This window comes from Oculina patagonica, chromosome 6 (genome assembly GCF_052425735.1).
Source record: "Oculina patagonica isolate OP01 chromosome 6, crgOcupat, whole genome shotgun sequence".
Taxonomy (NCBI): domain Eukaryota; kingdom Metazoa; phylum Cnidaria; class Anthozoa; order Scleractinia; family Oculinidae; genus Oculina; species Oculina patagonica.
The window spans coordinates 16,960,069-16,978,698 of NC_135763.1; the positions used below are offsets into that span (position 1 = coordinate 16,960,069).

Sequence of the window (18,630 nt, forward strand, 5' to 3'; positions counted from 1 at the left end):
TAGTGCATCTGCAGCCTCAAGCTTCAATTGATAACGTAAGGTCAAATCTCGACACACCCTCACTGCATTCAAACGTCTTTATAGGCAGCTTTTCTTCCTATTTCGGGATATTTCGTTCATATCTGATGTGTTAGTATGAGCAAAAAATAGCTGCTGAGTGTAAATAAACATATTTCCACAATTTTTAATTGTACAACATACAACAGTGTACAACAACTACCGCTCGCGAATCCTTGACACCTTTCGTTTGACATCTGTCACTCATTTTAACTTTGACCTAAAACACGTCACGATAACTCAGTCACGCGAGAGTCACGCTTTCCTGAACATTCCCGTTGTCCCAGGTATAAGAGTGTTTTTACTTTTTAATGTTTTTCATCTAAACCAAAGCCGCGGCTTTGAAAAAATGGCGTAGAGAAGTCCACACATCACCATTTTCAAACATTTTTTAATAAAGCCCCAAAAAGCTTCGTAAATTGTCACGATACCGGTAATGTATGAAACTTTAAATTGTGAAAATCAAAACCGTATCTTTGAAGTACTTAAGCTTGTCTTGTTTTTGGCATATTTCTGTCGTTTGACCGCGGTCGACGACAAACCTGCAAGTTCGGATTCTGAAACAGCAACATCGATTTGGCCTTGTGAAACAAATCTCTAGTACTTAAAACCGGCGTACAATCATTAAGTCATTTCAAGAATATTAATAATTCCTTTCGCTATAGTCCCAGACAGTGCAAGTTTTGATAATGCTTCCGCAAATGCTTTCATCAAACATGTGCATTTCACCTTAAAGTTAAAAAGAGACTTGAGAAGTTGTAACTTTTTCACTTGAAATGACCAAGAAAAGCCACGAATCTTTAAAAATTATAAAATATATTGGCTAGCGTGACTTCCCTGATAAAATTGGCAAAACAAATAAATGAATAACATGATCATTTAATCGATATGGAATGAAGAACCACCAAGCTACCTACATGAAATCGTTCGATAAATTGGTTGTTACCAAAACGTTGCCGATCAGAAAATTCTCAGTCGGCAAACAGCCTGCACGCCAAGGTCAAGCAAATACTTGCAATTTTCGGCCCACTTCCGTAAAACTGTCCGGCAGACATGAAGGGAAAAAGCGAAACGGTGGGCCCGACATGAAAGAAAAACATGTTTTTGTTGATAAGAAAAACGGTATCCAAAAATAACAAATCGGTGACAATGCTCCTTTGCGTCGGGGGCGAACTTGCTTTGACCCAAAACGCACGATCCACGATCCACGACCCACGACCCACGACCCACGACCCACGACCCACGACCCACGACCCACGACCCACCCACCCACGCCATTTAGTCTGACCCAACTGTAACTTGTCTTGTAATCATTAACCAATTAACAATTAGGAAGAGCCCCAGTTTTCTATTAGTGAATAGTCTTACGAGGCGCAGTCGATATAAATATAGAGACTTTGATTGTTGTAGAGACTATTAAGGCAAACAACCCAAAACCTACAATTTGGCATTCTTATAAGGAAAAAATCAAAAATAAGTTTTTTATTTTTAAGAGCAACGCGTGAGCGATCGTGTTCCCTCAGCGATAAGACAACAAAGATGTAACCAATCAGATTGGCGGATTTCCAATAAAACACTACTGAGTGTCTACTAATAGTTATTTTATCTTGCACATATTGCAATTCATGCCATTACTTTGGCAGAGACAACATAACAGCAAAGTAAGAAACAATCAATCCGAGAAACTGTAAAAAAAGAAGAAATGCAGAAATTAGAAATAGAGTGCTGATCACTCTTTTTGACCTTTCTTCCAACGTTAGTTTATTGCCGTCATTGGGAGAAAGAACAAGTAAACTATTTTATACTAAGATTCTAGAAAAAATGTAAGACTAGTTTACTCTAGTTATAAGTACAAGCTCAAGTATAAGCACCAGCGTATAAGACTAATTCCACTTTCTTCACAAGAAATAAGAATGGGCATGGGCACAAGCTAAGAAAAAAGAACAATTCTGTTTTCTTGTGCTACGAAAACGTGTCAAAATGTATTGATATAATTCTAGTATTGTAGTCTAGCGTTGTATTGTAAGTAAGAATTATATTTTAGAAGTAGTCATAATTAGTTATCTTTATAATTAACAATTATTTTTTTTCACTTTTCAAGGTGTACATGTAAAAATTACGTCTCTTGTAAATAGCCCGTTGTAAATATGTATTTATATGTAGTACCTATGTAATTAGTGTTGCGTGTAATAAATTTGCATTAGTAAAAAAAAATAAAAAAAGGTATAATTCTAGACGAGAAAAGAGATTGAAGAGATAAGCATTTCTTTTTACATCTCTTTCTTCTCTTTTGAGAACTTTTCAAGTTAAAGTTAAGGGCGAGATTCCTGCTTCTGCTGTTAACGTCAGAGTGGGCAGTTTTCGCGTTTGTTGTAAGTTTTACGTCTTTTATGTAATAATTCAAGGAAAGGTGAACAGGATGAAAAGCAAGCTGATGCTTGGTATTAGAACCTGATAGTTATAACAACTAAGGTCTCTCATGTTACTTCACAAATGTAATTTAATAAGCCAACGTTTGGCACAAACTATCTATTTCTTCTTCGATTCCTGTACCTTGCTGGGCAATGCCAATCAGCATTATACTAGCTATGAATACCTCCCATCGTTGCTCAAAATGCCGGCTCTACTTCTTTCCAAAATGGGCAATCTTTTCAGACACATATGTTAAACTGTTTTGATGTAACTGAATAATAAAGGGTATCCAAAAAATGAGCAGCTTTACCGTCAAAGACAGAGACTTGGTAATTACAACCAATCCTCCAATGGAGAGACCCTTTGGGTTGTCTTGCAGGTCCAGCATAAACATCACCAGCTGAAATAAGATTACAAAGAAAAGTCAACTCGCACTAATTCGTTTGCTTCTCTGTTTTTTGAGTTTATTATTTGGTTAGATAATAAGTTTTTTTTGGGGGGGAGGGGGGGGGGAGTGAGGGGGTGGGGGTGAGAAGGCCAAAAAAGGGAGATAAGTCGTTATGCTTGAGGTATTTTAGGGAGTATGGAATTAACATTGACATATTTTATGATACCCCATATCGGTGTTATTTAGAGGCGGGTTAAAAATGTAGTTTCTGAGAGTGATATATTGCGGAGTTATTTACTTAATACCGTTTCTTTTCATTATTAAGGCACCCTCCTACCCTTTTAAAGAAATTTGCATGTTTATGTCGCTTCTTCGTAGACATTGTGAAAGGAAATCAACGATACCTGTATAGCAGTAAATACCTTCCCTTCGTCTTCGTTTGAAACAAGACAAGTTTGTAAGATCTTTGGAAAAATCATAATCTGAAACAGCAATAAAATATCCGCGACGATTAATAAATCATCAAAATGGGATTACTCAACCCTGCTCAACCGGGGGGAGCTGTCAAAAATTCCCCCTTCATTTATCTCCAAAAGCATTCAGCTTTAGTAATTACGCTTAGCAAAGAAAATGTATCTTTTAGCAAGAAAATCATAAAGATGCACAGTCTTCAAGATTTCATCATCTCTTCAAAACAACCAAAATGTGTTTCTCACAGAAATGTGAGCAAACAACTGACACAGCAAAGTTTTCCTTTTCCCAAAATTTGATTTGGAACTCAAGTCAAAAAATTTTGTGACTATTGCTTAAATGTGTTTTCAGTGTAAAAATAAGTTTAAACTGAATTTTGGGCGAGCACTTTGTCCCCTCCCGCCCCCCCCCCCCCCTCCCCCCTCCCCCTCAGCCGTGCAAAAAGGGTTTAGTTTGCAAAATGAAGGCATAGCTAGTTTAACACGAGAAATATTCCAATATTTCAACTTATCATGAATGAAGGAAGTTAGGAGAAAAAAAAGAAATAAATAAGTTCATTCTGATAGTTTCAAAACTAATTTATTTCCATGCCGATTACCTTTTCGCAGAGTTTGGATCCAAAAAACATGATCATGGCCAGGATAAAAGCAGCCGTCGTAAGCCAGAATAAATCGTTGACAAGGAGCACCAATTTGCCATGTGCTTGGGGTAAGTTAACGGCTTTGTAGAAATTAAGACATATCAGTGGAATATACAAAGAAATCACTTCAAACAGAAGAGAGGAAAACATCTTGTCAGCAAGCTCGACTACTTCACATAGTTTCTGATGTTCCATCTTGAAAGTTTCTATGTTCACGGAAACCGAACGAAATGATGACATTCGTTTATATAGATCATCAAACAACTCTTCCAGTATTAAGCAAGTTAGGCAGAAAAAGAGAACTGGAAGCAACCAAACACCCATGCCATAAATAGAAAAGATTAGGGCAAGTATTCTAATGCCAAACCATTGATGCCAAGGTTTGAAAGCTGCAATGCTCTCGCCCAACAGTAGTTGGTAAGCAACGATACCGACTATACCAATAACGATGAAGAAGCACACTATAATTATACCCTTCTTTGACTTACTTTTCAACTTTTCTAGATTAACACTGCTCTCGATAGCGATTAAACTACCAAGAAAGTTTTGGAATCGAGATCTTCCCATATCTGCCAGAGGGACACACAAAACAACCAAGGAAATCGTGCCGCTCAGCGCGATTAAAAGACACCACAAGCTAAACATTAAATAGAGATAGATGTTATTTGCTACGAAAACATCGACAAAGGACATAATAAAATGCAACCAGAAACCAGAAACTACAAGACCACAATAAATGCGCTGACAATAAACCCATTTCTTGCAGCCACCAGAAGCATGTGTCAAGCGATTAAGGTTTGTATCTCCAAAGTATGTTCCAAACATCTTCATCAGTCTTAGCACTGGACTGTATACTTCATCGACGTCTTTAAGCAGCTGTTCGTTGACATTTTCTTGATCTGAAATCGCGTCGTCGGCCATTGGAACATCGTTGGTGCTAGGTAGCACTGAATTCGAGGACGGCATTTCGTGATCTCCAGACAACGAAGCTTCGTTAGGTGTCACTCTACAAGACATGATCAAAAAAAATCATGCATACAACTGCTCCCAAATTGAGTTCCAAATAAAGAAAATTTGAATTAGTGTTAAAAATTAATTAATTTTTGATGTGCTTTTGTTTCTTTTCCGGCTAATAGCATATGGAGTCAAGTGAGTTCATATTGTTATTTTAATATTGACATTAATTTTCAACAACAGATCAGTTGAAACAAACATTTCAAAAACTGGAACAAAGTTCTACCCTGTCTCAGTTAGTTTATATGCTTAAGTAAGAGACCATGTAAATTCTCCTAGCTTAGTTTTTGTGATCGCGTATGCTGATATTTACTGTAGCTGTCTTCTCCTGTTATTTACGTTTTTATGTAAAATTGTAATTACTCATTGCTGTAAGACTAAGTCTTTGTTTGTACTTTTTGTATAACATGTAATAAAAAGTAAAAAAAAGATCAGTTGAAACCAAGATATAACAAAGATTCTGGTCTCCAACTTGCAGATAACAAGTAAATAACTGGGAGTTGAAATAACAGCTAATAATTGCAGTTTTATTTTATGGCGTCAGTGAAGTAATGTAAGTAAAGTAATAAAGCGTTTACCAGCAAACATTTAAAACCCTTTTAGGAAAAGAGTTATCATAATGCCTATGTGTTTTTTGTCACATGAAATGGCCAATTGTGTATAATGAAATGTAATATTAATCTCACTGATGTTTATTTCGGCGTGTAACAATGATAAAAAAAACTTCGCCACACTGACCAGGTGACAAAGAAAACTTTTGTTCTCTTTGAAGTGGTTCCTACCTTCCTGTTGGTCATTGACTATCACTCAACAAATAAACGAGTTGTCGTCCTTTCAATCTCTTTAGGAAGTCACTTTCAAATTTGAACAAAATGTAATATAATAATAAAATACATACATTTTGGAAGCAATTTATTAGTTTTGAGACCGCAGACGGGTATTTCAATTAATTGTTATATCAATAAACTTTATAAAGAAAATTGTTTTTGTATACCTGTTCAAACTAATCAAAATACAAAAAAAAAATATTAAAAAAGGTGTCATGATGTTTTATAATCTAGTTCCCAGATCTCTTGTTTACGAAGACGAAGACGCGATCTGGTCAAGTAAGAAATTTTCTGTTTTTGATTGGTTGTCTGATCCGGCTCTTGTCCATTCCCTTCTTTGAACATTTTGTGCGTCAAGCTTGCCTGTTCAGAAATACGGCGCAGCTGTCGCTGCCAACAAAAACTTGTGTCGACTTTGCCGTAACATAAGAAATCCCAATTAAGAGTTTGTAAGTTTTTGGTAATGGGAAGACCGCAAAATTGCAATGTTTGCCAAATGACTTCGCAAAAGTTCAAGTATACAAAAATCAAGGATACAAAAAGGACTGGAAACTTTCAAAAATCAAGCCCTTCCTGCACCTCGCCTTGCGCAGATTCAAGAGTTCTGTAACAGTTCCCGCACAGATGCTGGGGAAGAAAATGTCCCTAAAATTTGCTTGTGTCACGGCGTGTTGTTGTTGAAGATATATTTGTTCTTATTTCACTCGCACTAGTGGCTCCTTAAACTCCTTCTCCTACTCTTGTAAACTCTTTCCTTTATCAATGTTAAAATTGCTTTTCATATTAGAGAAGTGCTTATACTGAAATTTTTTGGAGCAAGTGCATTTACACTTATACTGACAAACTGGCCCGAAAAGTGCGTATTTCGTTAAATTGTTGTTTCCTAGGGGGTCCGCATCTTGTTATTTACATTCTGTGTAGAGTACAACACTTCGTCACTTTTTTCTAGTTGAAATTGGCGAGCTACAATCCAGTTAAAACAATCAGTACAAAATAACTCAGGGTGGCTGTTTCTTTCGAAGCTCTTTTCAGTAATTGCTTCATCTCAGTTTGGCTCATTTCAGAGTAGAGAAACTACCTAAAGCAATTGCATTAAAAGAAATGATTCAAGAAATTATGTGAAAATTTACCCAGGTAGTCATTAATAGTGAAGATGCTGACCTCCTCGCTTTAAGGAAAATTAAAGTTGTTTTATTGATCACTCCGCAACATTTCAACACTTGGTTTCTGCAATGATTTATCATACTGTAATCCATCCATTCCAGATCTTCTGCAACATCATTGCTGTTATTATACAGTATATGGTTTTATGGCAAATTGGCCATTTCTTTCTGCCATTTCCAGTTTCTTGTTGGTGATGCTCCATGAAAACCAAAATGAATGACTCTGAACACATGGTGGTCTATGACCATGCCAAAAACAATAATTGTGACTTGCAAAAGTCTTTGATTGGAAAGTTAACATTTTTTTATGATTTCCAACTTCATATTTTTTGCTTTGACATGAAGTAAATTGTGCAAGCAATCTTTTGCTTGGTATCAACATAATAATGGCGGCTGGATGCAAATCACTGACACTGCGATTTCTTCAGAATGTAGAGGAAGAAATGAACGACATTTTTCAGTGGGCATGTCTTCAAAAGCAGACCGTAGTGATAATAGGAGATCTGAACATGGATAGGCTTAATCCTGACAAGGCTGAGGGAAAGATACTTAGAGATCTGGAGGAAGTATACAATTTGTCGTGCCTGATAACAGAGCCCACTAGAGTCACAATGCAATGCTTCTCAGAAACACGCCAGAACTGTTCGAAAACTGCGGGGTGTACAACCCCGAGATAAGTGACCATTATCTGATCTACGGCCAAATGACGGAGAAAGTCTGCAAGCACAAGTCAAAGACCATAACATTTAGGCAGACTAAGAACACTGATTTTGAACTGCTTAATCAAGAACTCATGAATGCGCCTTGGCAAGTTGGTGATATCTTCGCAAGCACAGACGATCAGTATGATTATTGGAAAGGACTCTTTAAAAACGTCATAGACCAGCATGCGCCAGTCAAAAGAAAGAGAGTAAGAGAAAAAGACATTCCTTACATGACAGAGAATTGGAAAAGGGCCTTGAGAACCAAAAGGAAGTACGCAAAAAAGTTTGCTCAAGATCGCACAGTTGAGAATCTAGAACTTAAAAGAAAGTATCGAAATATAGCTACCCGAGAGCGCCTTTCCCAAAAGACCAAAACTTTTCATTTAAAGTCTCAAACTTGCCGTTTTTTCTGGTTCTGGAGTGGAAATAAGTTTAAATCTTAGTGATAGTATCTACGTGGTATTTTATTACAAGGTCCCAAAATGGTCATTTTCAGTGGCACATGAGCACCATCGACGAGGAAGAATCACGTGAAAGACCCACGTACACAGGCAACGGGCCAGTGTGGACGGGAAACACTAAATCCGTGACAAAACACAAGGGCCCAGAATCTCAAAGAGCTCTGAGCACTCCCAGGAAAGTAGGGTGAACGTGGGCGGCCAGAACCTGACACACACTGGATGCGCGAGGGAAAATGAGCATCACGGAGACAACACAACGGCCCAAATCGTCAATTCAGTGGCCTAGCACCCGTTTTTAGGAACTGGAGTAAACATTAAAAATCGCCATTTTCATTGGCACATGTAACCCGTTCTTATTCGATTCGTTATGACCTTGTGTGAAAGAGAATGAATTCAGGTAAGAATGAATTCAGGTGATGGCGGTTTTCAAAAACGACCCAGACTGTACATTTTGAGTTTCAAAAGGTCCAGTTTTGCTGGATCCGGATTGAAAATATACTTAAATCTACGTGGTGCTATCATAACACAAGAGCCAATGATCGTTATCAGTGGCTGATGTAGCACTTTCTTATTCGATTCCTTTTGACCTAGAGTGAAAGTTAGAATGAATTCACGTGATGGCGGTTTTCCAAAAAGACCCAAACTATACATAACGAGTCTCAAACGGGCCGGTTTTGCTGGATCTGGAGTGAAAATAAGGTTTAATCTATGTGGTGGTATTTTAAAACAAGGTCCCAAAATCGTCATTTCAGTGGCTCATGTAGCACTTTCTCATTCGCTATCTTTTGACCTGGAGTGAACGATGGAATGAATCTACGTGATGGCGGTTTTCAAAAAGACCCAAACGGTGCATTTCGAGTTTCAAACGGGCCCATTTTGCTGGATCCGGAGTGAAAATAAACCTTAATCTACGTGGTGCTATTATAACACAAGGACCCAGAATAATCATTATCAGTGGCTAATGTAGCACTTTCTTATTCGATTTTTTTTTATCTCGAGTGAAAGTTAGGATGAATTCTCGTGATGGCGGTTTTCCAAAAAGACTCAACCTGTACATTTTAACCCACAGACTTGCGGATTTGCTGCCGCAGGTGTAAAAATGAGCTTTAATCTACGTGTTAGTATTTCAACACAACGGCCCAAAATCGTCATTTTCAGTGGCTAGAGTGAACAGTGTAACATTTTAAGATGAACCCACGTGATGGCGGTTTTTCAAAACGACGTAAACTGTACATTTATTATCTCATACTGGACCGTTTTGCTGGATCTGGAGTGAAAATAAGCTTTAATCCACGTGGTGGTATTTTAACACAAGGGCCCAAAATCGTCATTTTCAGTGGCTCATGTACCACCTTCTTATGCGATTCTTTTTGACCTGGGGTGAAAATTAGAATGATTTCACGTGATGGCGATTTTTCAAGGAGGCGCAAACTGCATATTTCACGTCTCAAATGGGCTATTTTTGCCGGATCTGAAGTGAAAATAAACTTTTATCTACGTGGTGCTATTACAACACAAGGGCCCAAAATCGTCATTTTCAGTGGCACATGTAGCACTTTCTTATTCGATTCCTTTTTACCTAGAGTGATGCGCCAGTCAAAAAGAAAGAGAGTGAGAGAAAAGGACATTCCTTACATGACAGAGGACTGGAAAAGGGCCTTGAGAACCAAAGGGAAGTACGCAAAAAAGTTTGCTCAAGATCGCACAGTTGAGAATCTAGAACTTAAAGAAAGTATCGAAATATAGCTACCCGAGAGCGCCTTATCACCTGGAGTGAAAATTAGGAATGAATCTACGCGATGACACTTTTCCAAACAACCCCGAACTGTACATTTCGAGTTTCAAACGGACGGTTTTGTTGGATCTGGAGTGAAAATAACCTTTTATTTACGTGGGGAATCTTAACACAAGGGCCCAAAATCGTCATTTCAGTGGATCATGTACCACTTTCTTATTTGATTCTTTTTGACCTGGAGTGAAAATTATAATGAACTCGTGTGTTGGTAGTTTTCCAAAAATACCCAAACTGTACATTTCAGTTTTCAAACGGGCCTGTTTCGCTGGATCTGGAGTGAAAATAAGCTTTAATCTATTTGGTGGTATTACAAAACAATGGCCCAAAATCGTCATTTTTAGCGGCTCATTTAGCACTTTCTTACTCTATTCTTTTTGACTTGAAGTGAAAATAAGGAGAAATCAACGTTATGGCGGAGTTCCAAACACACCCGATCTGTACCTTTTAAGTCTTAAACCGGCCTGTTTTGCTGGATCTAAGTGAAAATCAGCTTTAATCTAAGTCGTAGTATTTCAACAAAAGGGCCCAAAATTGTCGTCATTTTCAGTGGATCATGTAGCACTTTCGTATTCAATTCGTTTTGACCTGGGGTGAAAATTAGGATAACTTCACGTGATTGTGTTTTTTTTTTTAAAAAAAAAAAAAGACGCAAACTGTACATTTCACGTCTCATACTGGCCGGTTTTGCTGGATCTAGAGTGAAAATAAGCTTTAATCTACGTGGTGGTATTTTAACACAAGAGCCCAAACTCGTCATTTTCAGTGGCTCATGGAGCACTTTCCCATATGATTTTTCAGAACCTAGAGTGAAAAGTAGGATTTATACACGTGATGGTGGTTTTCTGAAAAGACCCAAACTGTACATTTTAAACCTCAAACTGGCCAGTTTTGCTGACTAGGGAAGTTGGCCTGCAACAGTTCATTTAAAACATTTTGTCGCCAGAAGTCTCAGAGGTCATGTCGAGTGACGAAGTCAAACCTATCCAAACAAGCGCCTTCTTTCAGATATTGTATATAATTATGTCGGAAACGAGTTCTAAAACTCCCATTTTTATATTTTTGACAAGAATAACTCGTATACTAGCAGTGGTGTCCTTAAATCGCCTTGTGCTCGTTTGATATTTCGTATGTGTGGTTACGTTTTTAGAGCTAAATTTATCCATTAACTTATGAAATACAACAGCCATTCCGGATCCAAAATCAAACAAAGTTTGCTGGTGTCAGAGTTTGCAAAGGACGGATTTTACTTTTTTTTACTGATTTTTGTTTTTGTTTTAGAGCTTTTGTTTTCTTACTCTTTGCTTAATTAAGTATGTAAATATCTGTCAAGTAACAACCACATTGTAAAAACAACTTAAATGTTTTAAAATCGACAGCGAAACAATAATTCATCTTGACAGCTTTTTAATATCTGATTTGAGTTTTATAACATTAAACAAATGTATACAAAAACACTTTTCGTGATAAAGTTTATTGATATAACGTGAATGTAAATTACACTTGCACGGTCTCAAAACTTACATTGTGCTTTCTAAAATGCGTGCATTTTATTATTAATTTTTGTTTTACCCGAATATTAACATACAAATGACATCCGGGACTTGCTTTATTTGTCGAGTGATAGTTAATAACCAGGAAATAGGTTAGAACCCCTTCAAAGGGGACAATAGATTTTTTTGTCACCTAGTCAGTATGGCGCACATTTTTTGTTGCTTATTGTTTCGCACCGTATCAAATAACTGTAATCACTGTTTATAAATGTTGCATTTGAACACAGCTGACCGTTTCTTGTGACAAAATAAAAAAAAATATCAATGCATTAAAATTTACCTTTCTCTAACCTTTTTCGACTCCTAGTTATTTATGTTATCTGCAAGTCGCAAAAACAAAGATTTTAATTGATCTACTGTTGAGAATGAATTTCATACTTTAAATTACAATACGAACTCACTTGACTCCAAACACCATTAGCTGATAAAAAGGTAAGGTCGCATTAGAAAGTTAATTGATTTTTGAAATTGATTTAAGCTAGCTATACATTTTGAACTCATTTTGGAAGCAGTTGCGTGCATATTTTCTACTGATATAATGCTACCTTCTAAAATAACACCGAACGAAGTATCCTTGCGCGGAGATCAGGAAATACCATCCTCGATTTCAGTTCAACCCACGACGAACGATGTTCCAATGGCCGACAACTCGATTCCAGATCAGGAAAATGTCAACGAACAGCTGCTACAAGAAGTTGATAAAGTATACAGTCCGGTGCTAAAACTGATGAAGATGTTTGGAACGTACTTTGGAGATACAAATCTAAAACGTTTGACGCATGCTTCTGGTCGGTGCAAGGAACTGGTCTATCTTGAGAGCTTTTATTGTGGTGTTATCATTTCTGGTTGCTGGTTGAATTTTATTATGGCTTTCGTCGATGTTTTCTTAGCAAATAACATCTACCTATATTTGATGCTTAGCTTTTGGTGTCTTTTAATCGCCCTCGGCGGCACGTTTTCCTTGATCTTTCTGTGCGTGCCTTTCACAGATACGGGAAAGTCTCGATTCCAAAATTTTCTTGGTAATTTAATCACTATCCACAGTAATGTTAATTTAGAAAAGGTAAAAAGTAAGACGAAAAAAGGCATTATAGTATTTTGTTTCTTCTTCATAAGTTCTTCAATCGGTGTTCTGATTAGCGTTCAAGCGTTGGGCTTAAACATAGCAGGTTTCGAACCTTGGGATCAATGGTTTGGTTTTACAATACTTTTGATTATCTTTTCTATTTATGGAGTGGGTGTGTGGTTGCTTCCAATTCTATTTTTCTGCCTTACATGCTCAATCCTGGAAGAATTGTTTGATGATTTGCACAAACGAATGTCATCGTTACATTCGGTCTCTGTGGACATAAGCACTTTCAAGATGGAACATCACAGACTGTGTGAAGTAGTCGAGCTTGCTGACAAAATGCTTTCCCCTCTTCTATTTGAAAAGGTCTCTTTGTATATTCCATTGATATGCTTCACTTTCTACAAAGTATTTAACTTACCAGAAGAAGAGAAATTTGTGTTTCTTGGTAACAATTTGTTCTGGCTGATGGCGGCTGTTTTTATCTTGTCAACGATCATGTTCTTCGGATCCAAAGTCTGCGAAAAGGTGTGTGGCATAAAAATGTTTTTTTTTTTGGAAAAATCAGAATGATTGTTTCATATGTATTTCTTTGCTTTTGCCGTTTACTTGTTTTATTTGTTTTAAGATTCCATTATTCACGATAAGTTGAAATACTTCGATCTTTCCCGTACTAAACTAGCTGTGCCTAAGGAATTGTATATGTTTCTGTCATGTGGGTTGCCGGCGTTAACTTCAAACACCTTGTTGAAAAAAGACCACCACCACCACCAACAAAACATTTAAGCAATTGTGGCACGGCCAAATGTCGTGAATTGAGTTCCAAAATAAATATCAGGGAATAAATGCTTTGCCGTATTGATAGGTTGTTCATGTGACTGAACGTTTCTGACAACCAGGTTTTCATGGGATGTTATAATTTACCCAAATTAAGTGTTTCCTAAATTAATTTTTTTGTTTAAGCGAAATTTTGGTTGCTTTACAGAATTTGTTACAAACTCTAACTCTTTTTGATCCTTATATTTTTCTTTTTTTTAATCAATTCTGGGGATTTTTTGAAAGGTTTGAAAAGTTTTAAAAATCCAAAATGGCAGACTTTTGAAATGTATGACGCCATTTCGTTGTGTTATGACTTCACGTGATTGGCACGTGATTGACACTATACACACTATAGTTAAATCTAGATTCTTGAATCTCCCGATAACTCGAACAAAGTCGTTCCACTTCGATTCCCTTCACTCGGTTGAGCATTGCAATTTTACCTCTCTTTTCTCGAATTCCCTTTTTTCGGGCCAATATTCGCATCACTCGGCGATTTGGACTATTAGGATTTCACTATAAGAAGGGTTAAGTCACCGCACCTTGTTTTTAACATTTATTAAATACTTTTTATTGCTCTTTCAGATTAATAGCCTCCAAAAAATCTTACAAACTCTTCTTGTTTCAAAGGAAGACGAAGGGAAGCTATTCACCGCTATACAGGTATTGTCTTTTTCTTTTCAAAGATTTCTAATAGCATCGTTTATCAATGTATTGAAACCTGCAAAGGCCCACAGAGTGCTTGGAGAGTACTCAAATTTTAATCTCAATCCAATATTTTTACTCCTAAAAATTCCAATCATCCCCTACCCCTTTATAAAAATAATAAAACTAGCTTACTAAGCAAAAAGACCAATAAACAAGTAATCAAATAAACAAATAAATAAATTAAGTATAACATAAATTTATATATTTGTGCAGCGGCATTTTTACAAGTGAAGTTATTTTTAGCTAATTAAAGCCTTTACCGTGAAAATTACTGCTTCTGATGAAGTCAGCTTCTACTTTGCGAGGAAATACTGAAATCATCGCTTGTAGTTGCGTAACAACAGCCTATTACGAAATCGCTTGTGACTGGCTATCCGAAACCGAGTCGCAGGAAAATGATATCTAAAAATAACTTTACTTGTGAAAACGCCGTTTCACAGACGCCGTATGGAAGTTGTATGCTCCGGGCAATGGGCTCCTGACATTATATGTTCGAGAAATAAGTGTGCCTTGACTTTTCTTTGTAATCTAATTTCAGTTAGTGATGTTTGTGCAGGACCTTCAAGGCGACCCAAAGGGCCTCTCCATTGGGGGATTGGTTGTGATTACCAAGTCTTTGTCTTTAACGGTAAGGCGATTCATTTAATCCCTTTTCATCTAAGGTACAAGTGGTTTAAATTTTTTCGTGCTGCCAGTACATAGACCTCTGTTGCTGGATTGACATATTTATTGTCGAGCCCTTCGTCGGGGCGCGAAAAATGGGAGATGGTTTCTTGCACGGTTTGTTTCTTGATTTGTCTCTTTTATATTTATAGTACTTTTTGGGTTAAAGTTGAAGAGATCTTTCTCGACTGTTAAGGTATATATATTGCCAATTGTAGAAAGACGTTTTGTGGAAAAGGGTGAGGGGTATTAAAACTCTAGTAAACACATTGTGCTGGTTGGAATAAAAAATAACAGATTCATTAGGGTAGTTTATGTAAACGTTTTCTTAAACGAGGGTCCTGAAGGGGTAAAATGGGAACTGGGATTTGCCTATTTTGACTGGGATTTGCGTTTATTTTCACTGGGAAAATGGGATTTAGGTAACTGGGACTGGGATTCGGAAACAAAAAATGGGAATGGGAAGCATGTCAGTACATGACGAAACCTGCATATTTTGCGCTCTATAGTATTCTGAAAGTCCGGCATAGACAGTTAAAACGCTGAAAATTAACTCTGAAACGAAACCACTACACTGCACGAGTGTCCATCAAGCGTCGATCAATTTTCGTGTAAGTGATTAAGTTACTCAGCGGAACTGCTATGACTGAGCATGGGCACAAATGGAATATTTAAAAGAAGTGATAGTGATAAAAACTTGATAGCTTTAGTTAAAGCTACTGAAAATTTCTATCATCCTCTACAAAACAAAGGAACAAATGAAAAGTGATGTTCTCAACAGTATTGGTGATAATATAACTAGCAGAACATGATTTTGGATAGTCCATTCCCTGAACTATTCCTTCTGCGACCCAGGTGCGAGAAGGGGCAGTCTAGGATAACTTGCATGTGCATGCTTAAAACTAACCAATGAAAAACCACAGAGACGTGTGGCGTTTCTTACATGCAACGTGTGCGCTAGGGTAAAAATAGTTTGCTAAAATGAAAAATTCAACTACGCAACAAATTAGCGCGACATCTACAAGAAAAATTGTCATAACCTTTGTCTAAAGCGGCCGTAATACTTACTTCCTTACTTACTTATCTTCATCGGGCCCATGAGGACTCTTGAGGCCGGCCAGAAAACTGCGCCATCCATCCCGGTCCGCCGTCGATGCGACAGCAGCCCCCCACGAACACCAACCCAGCCGGTTTCTTTCTGTCTCCACGGTAATGAATCTCCGTAATGAATAGGTATTAAACCCACAAGTACTAAATTTTTGAATTTAGCAATCTGTGCGTGCGTTTCCAAAGGTGCTGTCGATTATGGTTTGGTTTCTTCAGCTTCCCCCCTTTTTTTGGGGGGGGGGGGGGGAGGGGGTGGGGCTGACAGATTTCTGAGAATGCGCATGCAGGTCAATATTTCTGGACTCGCTCAACGACGCCTGTACCTGGGTTCACCGAAGGGAGAGTTCAGGGAGTGGACTACATTTAGGACAATCAAAACAACAAATATATTACGCTTAAGGTCGCGCAGGACCCTTGCTCATTAATATATTCATTAGCCAAATTTCTTGACGGGCTGCTATCTTGTAAAGCTTTAATTCACTACATTTTGAATATCGATTCCTCTAAAATTTAATAAGGACACTCAGGGATGATGGAATTACATCATGATTGTCCTTTTACTGAGAGATGACCGTTGTCTGTGATGTTACAAGCCCTTAATAGTTTAACTGAAGATCATGCGATTTTGTGTCCAAGTTTTCAGCTAGCACAGCGCACCAAATTAAATGATTATATAGCCTAGTGATAAATCGAAACTTGTTTTGTGCTCCCACTAGAACGAAATTTTCGATCTCAAAAACTGCTACAGGTTAATGGCTTCTTAGAGAGTAAAAATGTGAAATCTAAACTTTGAAACATGCTATCTTTATTTTGAGAAGGAAATTTAAAAATTCGCTCTAGTCATAGCACAATAGAGTACACCAAGTTTATGTTCCTCGCGAATCAACTCTTGAAATTCTATATCGGCGGAGAAAACTTGGACACAAAATTGCAGGTTTTGAGGCTTCCGAAGACCTTCCGAGTCAATGTTTACAACAACGTGTGATATATTCAAAGCTGTGAATCTTATTATGATAATTCCCTATGTTCCAGCGCACGTGGCACAAAGCTGAGAACAATTACTAGTAATTACTTGTACAAAAGAGTTTAAAAACAAACATTCTCATAAATATTTCGTTTGTTGTCGGTTTCAGTCGTCCGGCAGTTCGTGCATACTCTTTAAATAAATACATACTAATGATTGCAAGGGTACTGCGTGACCTTAAGTCCGGTTTTCCATACACTGGGAATTTTTCTACTGGGAATGGGATTTGGACAAAAAATAAGCTGGGAAATGGGATTTGGGCAAAATTTGGGCTGGGAAATGGGATTTGGTACCCCCCCTTCAGGACCCTCTTAAACTGAAACGGTTTTGTCACCAGAGATTTTAGTTATCATTACTACACCGTTCTACGGCAAATTGCAGACATCTGGTATCTGATCATTCTGTTTACTTTTCCTCGAATTATAAAATAAATCTATCAGAAAAATAGACCTTAACAAGAAACGCGGACCTACCAACTTTAACGTAAACTGCAGGAAAGAAAGATAAATTCTCAATCTCTTAATCTGTGCAATAGAAATACTAGTTCTTCTTATGAGCTTATGCTATGCTTGTGCTTATCCAGTGAAAAGCAGTCTTAAACGTTTTCTAAAACTTTACAGCAAATAATATACTGTTTTTTCTTCCCATTAAGGCAATAAATTAGATAAATTAAAATAAGGATAAAAGAGAAAAAGAGTGGAAATGAACGTTTATTCGTTTGTTTCATGATAGAATCGCTTTGAGATGTTGATCGCGACGTTTCGACTGCGGTGCTGCTAATCTTTATCAGGCGATGAGGTCGATTGTTTACGCGTCGCTATTTATGCACATTGACTCGCTGCTATTGGTGCATTTCGATCCTCATTATTATTCCGACTAACAGATGTTGTTCCCTCAGAGGCCCGCTTTGTAGTTGACTGGCTGTTGTGTTTTCCGATCATAGGTATCCATGCTTCAGGAATTTGAATTCTCTATTGATGTCATTAGGATGAAGTCTTATTTGGATAGCCTCTTTGACCCTGCGACGCGTAAACAATCGACCTCATCGCCTGATAAAGACTAGCAGTATTGCAGTCGAAACGTCGCGATCAACATCTCAAAGCGATTATATCGTTAGACAAACGAATAAACATTCATTCCCATCTTACACCACGATGAACAATATTCACATCTTTAATGGCAGAAAAGGAGTGGTGACCACTGTATCCCTAATTTCTGCATTTCGTCTTTTTTTCAGATTCTTGGATTGATTGTTTCTTACTTTGCTGTTATGCTGTCCCTGCCAAAGTAATAGGAGTTGTGTGAAGTGTAATATTTATAAGATCAAATAACAATTATTTATAGAATTCTACCAGTATACTAATAAAAAATGCTTTAATCTAATTGGCTGAGGTATGAGCCATTAGTGTGCAGTGGATGAAGGTTGGTGTAGCCGAAAATGGCGACATTTAATCGTTTCAGTATTTACTGAATCGAAGTTTGGAGAAATTTACAAAATAATTCAATTCTAAAGAAGCTAAAAAAAAAAGCATTTCACGTTACGCGAGTTTGAATACCGTCAAAATTAATGTAATTATGTTATACTCAGCAGTGTTTTGTTGGAAATCCGTCAAAATTATTTTTTCTTCCATTGCTGTCATTTTGCTGATAGAACACGATCGCTTACGCGTTGCCCTTAAAATGGCAAATTATTCTCACCTTTTGGTTTGACAGAACTCATAATTATAGGACTTGGACTGTTACCTTTAATTGTGTCTA

General features: G+C 37.4%; 2 protein-coding genes across 3 annotated transcripts; one reads left to right on the forward strand and one right to left on the reverse strand.

The window, feature by feature from the left end:
* Positions 1 to 807: 807 nt before the first annotated feature.
* On the reverse strand, positions 808 to 5,033 carry LOC144655898 (uncharacterized). Its single transcript, XM_078516076.1, has 4 exons — positions 3,927 to 5,033; positions 3,262 to 3,339; positions 2,780 to 2,869; positions 808 to 1,742 (listed from the first exon to the last, which is right to left on the reverse strand). Exons 1-4 carry the CDS (start codon positions 4,983 to 4,985, stop codon positions 1,689 to 1,691), a joined length of 1,281 nt encoding a protein of 426 aa, XP_078372202.1. The 5' UTR covers positions 4,986 to 5,033; the 3' UTR covers positions 808 to 1,688.
* Positions 5,034 to 13,049: 8,016 nt separating this feature from the next.
* LOC144656186 (uncharacterized) lies at positions 13,050 to 18,163 on the forward strand. Of its 2 annotated transcripts, XM_078516424.1 has the most exons (4): positions 13,050 to 13,079; positions 13,956 to 14,033; positions 14,635 to 14,706; positions 18,110 to 18,163. In XM_078516424.1, exons 1-4 carry the CDS (start codon positions 13,050 to 13,052, stop codon positions 18,161 to 18,163), a joined length of 234 nt encoding a protein of 77 aa, XP_078372550.1. The 2 variants fall into 2 exon arrangements, 1 of the variants encoding a protein (XP_078372550.1); XR_013571279.1 differs by lacking the exons at positions 13,050 to 13,079; positions 18,110 to 18,163 and having other exon boundaries at positions 13,809 to 14,033; positions 14,617 to 14,661.
* Positions 18,164 to 18,630: the final 467 nt, after the last annotated feature.